Consider the following 7,636-nt stretch of genomic DNA (forward strand, 5'->3'; position numbering starts at 1 on the left):
GCAGCCATATGACTTTAGATTATATAACATTAACAGCTGAACTTTTATCTTTGTACACAGCATGGCCATTGGAGGAGGAGAGCTTCACACATCTTAAAACTGAAAATAGTTAACATGGATTTCATATAAATTATGAAATTAACTCTGAACACCACTCGGATATGAAAAGGATAGTGAGTAAAGTTGAAGATACTTTCCTTACACCATGCATTCTTAAATGACATGACAGAGCCAGTAAGAGGCCAAAGGCACTATAAAATTAACACCTGTTATTCTAGAACTTCCACGACCAGTTCCAAGAATATCTGTTGGAATCAGAACTGTATAACAACTATAATCTTGCCAATGAGTATGACTCTAGAATTTGCAAGCACCATAGCATAAGAAAAATTCTGTCGCTTTCTCCAAGAAGGAAGTTTACTGAGATAGACTTGAAAGGATTCTGACGATGGTACATACTGTACTTCTTTTGGCTTATTTTGGACTTCACCCATCGTCTGNATCCAAAATGTGACATGTCTCAACAACAGGCCAGAAGAAAAAATCAACCTATACAACAAATTCAAGAATTAGCTGGCCACTGGTGAAGCTATGTTGTCATTACTGCTTCCCAAATGGTGTTTGTAAGATGGCATCAACTCAATTTCACCACTGCTTACAGCTCTGACAAAGTAATTTTGCTTTCTTCCTTTTACATCTGAATGGGTGGTTATAAATTTTAATGGAGTTATGTTAAGATACAGCAGCTAATATTATGCAGTGTGTTCCATCATACTTCCATACATGTGATGGCACAATATCCCAGAAATTTAGTTATCTGTCAGAAGGATCAAACTACCTGTATTTGTACATACCCATAACAAAATATTTGCCACGTTTGATTCCATTCCTCATCCGAGTGTGTTGCAAAAGACAGGAAATACAATACATGATGTAACAATAAACTGGAAGTGCAATACAGAAGAACTGGGGACTAATTTGGTGACATTCAATGTCCGCGACACATCAATCTGATATCACAACTTCATCTCCCATATCACAATATGTGCATCATTACTGTTTGGTTCAGGATAGGACGTAGAGAAGTGTTTGTTCTTACCATCAGCTGCATAACAGCATGCCTGTCTCCAGTTTACATACCCTCGGCCACCCATGAGAGTAATCACAGTCCTACGAGAAGTGTCTGCAGGTGTTGGAGCGCCTTTATGTGTAGGTTTTGAACTTGTTTCAACCACAGAACTAGGAAGATCCACAGGAGATTCTATGGGAACATTTGTGGTAATATCAGCAGAGCCATTTGTGGCTTGAGCAGATGAACTGACGTTGCTCCCATGTCTGGAAACATTCCTGCTCCCACCCCCATTTCTAAAAGCCAGTGTCTCTTCAGACCCAGAGGATGTATACACAGATGAGGAGCGAGAGTCAACAGACCAGTTCGACAGATCTAACGAACGCGGACGACTCGCTTTGAGCCTTAATCGACGATCCAACGTGCTAACTTTACCGGGAATTGCTGCCAACTCCGGGTCACTACGTCGGAGGGACTCATAGATTGGATCAGTTCCACCATTCAAAGCACCATCCTCACCTTCATAGTCCTTTACATACATCAGTTCCCCATACAGACCATAAACATCACACGTGTCGCCAGAGCCTTGCGAAGATGTTGTTGACGTTGAGAGGAAACCACCCCCACATCCTAAGCCGCGAGGTAATGTCTTTGAGGTACGCCGTGTTATTGAGTCTAATTCCTTGTGTTTACGACGCCTTAACACTACAGGGCTGCTAGTCAGCTGATGTTTCAATTTGGCTGCAACGCTGCTTGATACCGAAGTATCAGAGATCTGTTTCTCCAGCCTCTTTTTTGATGCTGCATTATCTACTAGTTCCTCTTGGTTTCCTAATTCATTTCCTTCCTTCCCTCTACCTTCTATCACTTCTTCTTCTTCCTCCTGTGGCTTTGGTGAATGGAAGTTGACCCCTGTACTCCTTGGCTGTAAGGCTAATAGGAACGAGATTGGACCAAAGTGTGCATGGTAGGAAATGTTCACTCTCCCACTGATAATTGGAACACCTTCCAGTCGTGGCAAAGGAATTGTCAGACTTATTCCAACATTGGTTCCAACCCACAGCAAGCCTTTACAAGCCATTAGCGCAGTAACCGTTACAGATGATCCCTTACTGTTGATGCAATCTCGGTCACTGCAGTCATTGGAACCTGCTGATGGAGACGTGACACGGAGTACATTGGAAGCTATATTGATGTCCTGCAGGTGTTTGAATGTTTCCGTGTGGTACAGGCAGATGGTACTTGAATTCTTAAGAGACACCCACAATCCAATGCCAGAATGAGCCATCAGATTCACATTACCAACATGTTCATGCTGAACACTGAAGCTTTTCTGAAAGGACGAAACGGAAGAATGGTAAATTACTACAACTGCATACAAGTAAGTTCCTCGATTGAAAAAGACACCCCATTCATTTAAACCTGTGCTCCACATAATGTGGTACAATTAAAAGGACTCTTCCCCACCTAATATAGCAAAAACAACACAGTACAGTAGTTAACCCCTCGTTACAACATGCTAATAGGGAGGACAGGGTGACAATTATCACTGATGTCTGCTCTAACTGAGCTAAGGGGTATTAATGGAAGTACACCACAGGATACTGCAATTACATGATGATTTTTATGTGTCCTTTTTTCATTTTACACAGTTTTCTAATTACCAAACGTCCTTAGTGCCTAAACATTTCTAAAAATTCAATATCATACACAGCCAAATTGTGTCCATTATGACGAGAATTTACAGTACTCAATTTATCTCTTGCCAGGGCAGCTATATACCGTATTTACGCATGTATAGGCCGCAGCACAATTTTCAGACAGAAATTATAGAAAAAATAATTTTCTTGGAATATTATTTCAGGAGTATTACACCCTGTATTACTAATTATGAACATAATCTTTTTAAATGAAGTGTAATTTCGAATATTTCGAATATAAGCCGCACCCCAGTTTTCCTCTTGAATTTTTGGCAAAACAGTAAAGGCCTATACATGCGTAAATACGGTAATAACTGACAACATCTCATATCAAAGGTGGATTTCTGTGAAACCATGTGCCGATGATATTAATAAGATGTTGTTACGAGTACGCCGCTCCTGTCAAAACTACTTTTGGAAAGCATCTTCTTTTTTTCTTCTTTCATCCCAGAAATAGTCCCAGCAAATAAATAATATTTCCTCAAAATTAGTAATTCTAGTTCTTTTAGTATTTTACCCACACTTAGTGAACATAAATTTCACTAAATGTGGGAACTGTGAATCAGTGTATCACTGCAGAAATAATAATTTTAGTATAAGAACATAAATTTGGAGAAGCAGATGTATGCTGTGGAGGGTATAAACAAGGTGGTAATGTCCAACTCCAGAACTATTAACATTAACGTTTAATTAATTAACGGCAGTTTGCAATGGAGTTCCATACCTGTATCTCGCCTGTCAAAGCACTGAGCACCCACACCTTCTTGCCGCAGGCAGCATAGAGACACATGTTAATAGGGAGAAGGCATGAGACAGGCTCCGTGCCCAGAGAGAGAGTCTGCGGATCTTTGAGTGCCCAGGAACCATCCTGCGGATTACGTGTATACTGCAACAGGTTTCCATCTGCTAAAGCGACAAATACACAGTCGCAATGACATCGAATCTGAATGATCACGGCTGGCACTGAGCAGCTACCAACTTCCTCCTCTTTCTCTGGCTCACTAGCAGCATAAAGAAGTAATCTGCAACAAATTATAGGATGTGGTAGGCATAATGTAAACACTTCATTGCCATCGTGGGTTGTGATGGACCAGACAATAAAGTGACTACTGGGTCAGTATACTTCTTATGGGAACTTCAGGCCATAACATCCAATGCACAGTATGCAGCAGTCTTAAAAATTAAGGTGATATGAATCATCAGCAGTTAGTGGCAAGTGATTGTTCAAACTTTGAAAGAACAGTGATTACTGTATGTAACACTTACTCTTACATTAAAACTTTACATTTTGTCCACAGAATGAATCTGCATATTTCAATTCTCGGAATGAACAGTTACAATTTCCTTAAACAGCATTAACCAATTGTTTTTGTAATGGAGACGTTGTGTATTTCCTGCAGGTATGAAATTAATTTTTTAATATTACATATACAAACTCTGCCTTCAATGGATTGAGTAAAATAAGCATGGAGAAACTTTTCTTCATTTTGAAAGTGTTCCTAAATCCACTGTCTGCTTGCTGGGCCTGTCACAGCTTCACTGGAGCACAGTTACTCATCACTTTCAGTGTTGGATCTTCTCAGCTAACATGGCAATATTGTGCATCACAGCACAGTGTCCCTTGTTTGACATTACTCTTGTCACAGCACTGACACTGGGGTCATACTATGGGGAGAGGAACACAAAATGCAAGTGTCCAAAATTTTATCGGAATAGAAAGAGCACATTACAAAACTTGGACATCCCAAAACAAGAGTCTACAAAGCATATTTCAAACCAACACTTAACATATAATGCCAAGAAATGGACACTTAACAAAGGGAAACAAATGCAATATCCCATCAAAGAATACAACATTTCTGAGACAAAAACAAGATGGGATAGAATTAGAAATTATATTTTTAGAGAAAAAGTTTAATTCAAAACCTGCTAACAGTTAAAACAGAAACAATTAATGATCTGGTTCACAAAAAAAAATGGACAAAACAAGGATACAAAGGACATTAGAGAATTAAAGTGTAAAGGGAAGATGTTTATGAGAGAACCCACAAGGTGATTCAGCCAGGCACTGGATGACGACAAGAACAGAGAAAAATGCTCACAAGAAATCAAATGGAAAATAAGATTTAGAGCCATTTTGTCCATAAACCAGTAGACAACAGAAACAATATTAGAAGAAGTAGAAGAAGAAAAAGCAGGAGGAAAAAGTACAAGCATTCCTCATTGGCACTGTGTGTTTTAGGGCCATAAAACTGTTTTCTTTTAACATATTGTGACATGTCTAACCGTTGCTGGGCAATGAGAGGTGGAACAAGTTACCACGAAGACTGACCCTTGATAAATGGTCGGTTGCCAAGTTACGCAACAGTGAGGAATGTGGTGAGTTCCTCTCACATTAAGCTGCTTATATGGTCAAGAAATTTCCAGCTTTTTATAGAATTCAAACAGCTGTTTACATGTTCATAAGAACCTGCAACTTGACCATATCCTGAGGCAGATGAGTCAGTACACACTCTCACATCCTGCTTCTGTTAAGTTTCATAGATTTGACAATTGTAATATTTAGTAAACTACAGAGTTCTTCATTATATAATTTTCCACATCATCCCAATTCCTGTCTAAATATTCTCCTGAATAATATTCTGATAAAGTTAGGGATACCTATGAAACTAGTTAAGCTGATTAAAATGCGTTTAAACGAAACTTACAGTAAAGTCCATATAGGTAAACATCTGTCTGATAAATTTCCTATCCAGAATGGTCTAAGACAAGGAGATGCTTTATCGCTTTATACCAAGTTTTCTATCCAAATCAAACAATGTACAAGCAACTAATCTAAAATAAAGTAGTGTCAAAGCCATATAGAAAGCATGTAACATAACCTAACATAACATAGCCCAAAACTCTTTTTTTTTATTGCTAGTGGGGTGGGACTAAGTCCCTTGTACTGTGAGCAATTCTGGCCTATTGTACCAGCCCCAGATGACAGGTGAGGGTGATTGTGGAGCAATTGGTGGAATGAAGATTGCCAGGGGAAACCGAAGTACTCGGAGAAAACCTGCCCCAGTGCCACTTTGTCCACCACAAATCCCACTTGACCAGACCCTGGGATCGAACCTGGGCCGCCACGATGGGAAGCCAGCGACTAACTGCTTGAGCTATGGCATGGCCCTAGCCTGAAACTCTTCATGGTACTCTGAAGATGGATGCAGTTAATTCCTCTGGAATGTCAGTGAACGTCCATGTGGTTACAAGATGTTGCATCTGCAAAGACAGCAGCATTCTTCAAAGTCACTGCAGCAACAACCTCAAATCCTACCTCACTTCACTTCACCTCCTAATCTACCTTCAACGAGCCTAATATGTCAAGAACACATATACACAAGTCTGCAGCAGTTCCATCACCATATTACCATTTCATGATCATACTGCTGAAGAAATTGATCACTGAACATTTCTTACCGTCTCCTGTCAGTTCCCATCCATACAGTATCACCACAGAGACTCGCTGATCCTGAAATGCCCCGAACAAATTCCATAGCAGTGACCTTGGTCTCAACCAAGTCAAATGCCCCAACGTCCTTCAGCGTTCCTGCCTGCTGCTGCTGCTGCGCTAAAATTGCTATGTGACTACTAGCACCATCTGTTGTACAAACCCAGAGGTAATTGTTGTTGCGGGAACGTCGACGTGTTGGCTTTGTTGAGCTTGCCGCATAGAAACACCCACAGCGCACCTACAGTAAAACAGAATCTTGTTACAGAGATCTGCGACACAACTTACATATATAACAAAACCATATGCTTGTCTCATAATATATACTGAAAAGAGCATACTGTCATGTGAAGCACAAAAGATCACTGTAGGTCCTGGTGCAAGGGCCAAGAAGGCCCACCCCTTATACATTCATTCATTTATTAATTCATACTGTCATGTAGTATGTATGACTATAGATGGGGTTTGGATCAGTGACTGGATTTATTGACCACTTATACACACATGACTCAGAACTACAATCAATTACAGGCACACTGCTAATCTCCACAATTCACAAATCACCACAGCGCCCGCTAAGGCTTTCCAGCCTGCCTTATCTTACACCAACAATTCCCTGCCAATGGCTTCTAACAGTGGAGATTCTTTACTTTCACTCATTCTGGTCCTCTCTTCACAGCCTCCTATGCAGAACGCAACTATCCTCACTTTGTCCCTTGCTCATAACATCTTGGCACGTACCATGCAGAAATGCCATTTCCATTGTTGTAGTCCAACTGCTGCATCATTAAGAATCTCCTGCCTAGCAACGGGGATGCGTTAACTGAGCCACTGCCACAAACATATGCTGTCTACATGGTCACTGCTTAGCAACGGGTCTACGTGGTGTGTTCAAAAAGTATCGAACCTTTGGTCGGCAGAAATACATTTATTGATGTGGAGGTACAGAACCCTAATCCTCTTCAAAGTAGTCTCCTTGGTAATGCACACACTTCTCCCAGCGCTTCCACCATTGTTGGAAACACTTCTGGAACGCGTCTTTTGGAATGGTGATCAGCCGGGCCATCGCATTCCGCATGATGTCTTCTCTCGACTCCAATCGGGTTCCTTTCAGCGGCATTTTCAGCTTGGGAAATAGCCAAAAGTAATACGGGGCCATGTCAGGGGAGTAGGAAGCCTAATGAACCACAGGGATGTTGTGTTTGGCGACAAAAGTCTGAATTAGATGCACAGAATGGGCGGGTGCGTTATCGTGATGGAGCTGCCAAGTTTTCGCTGCCCACAGATCCGGTCATTTGCGCCGCACAGCGTCACGAAGGCGATGAAGGACCTCCTGGTAGTATTCCTTTGTGATGGTTTGGCCTTCTTGTGCGT

At 41.0% G+C, this 7,636-nt stretch overlaps 1 protein-coding gene across 10 annotated transcripts in view; it reads right to left on the reverse strand.

The window, feature by feature from the left end:
• Nucleotides 1-507: 507 nt before the first annotated feature.
• The window catches only part of LOC111864520 (rho guanine nucleotide exchange factor 10), a 175,580-nt gene continuing 168,451 nt past the window's right edge, over nt 508-7,636 (reverse strand). For all 10 annotated transcript variants that reach the window (XM_023851819.2, XM_033751467.1, XM_023851820.2 and 7 more), the window contains 3 exons: nt 6,232-6,503; nt 3,494-3,791; nt 508-2,402 (listed from right to left, as the gene is read on the reverse strand). In XM_023851819.2, the coding sequence (XP_023707587.1) occupies nt 1,017-2,402; nt 3,494-3,791; nt 6,232-6,503 (1,956 nt within the window). In that variant the 3' untranslated portion in view covers nt 508-1,016. The remainder of the gene's footprint in view (nt 2,403-3,493; nt 3,792-6,231; nt 6,504-7,636) is intronic.

This window comes from Cryptotermes secundus, unplaced genomic scaffold, assembly GCF_002891405.2.
Source record: "Cryptotermes secundus unplaced genomic scaffold, Csec_1.0 scaffold960, whole genome shotgun sequence".
NCBI lineage: Eukaryota > Metazoa > Arthropoda > Insecta > Blattodea > Kalotermitidae > Cryptotermes > Cryptotermes secundus.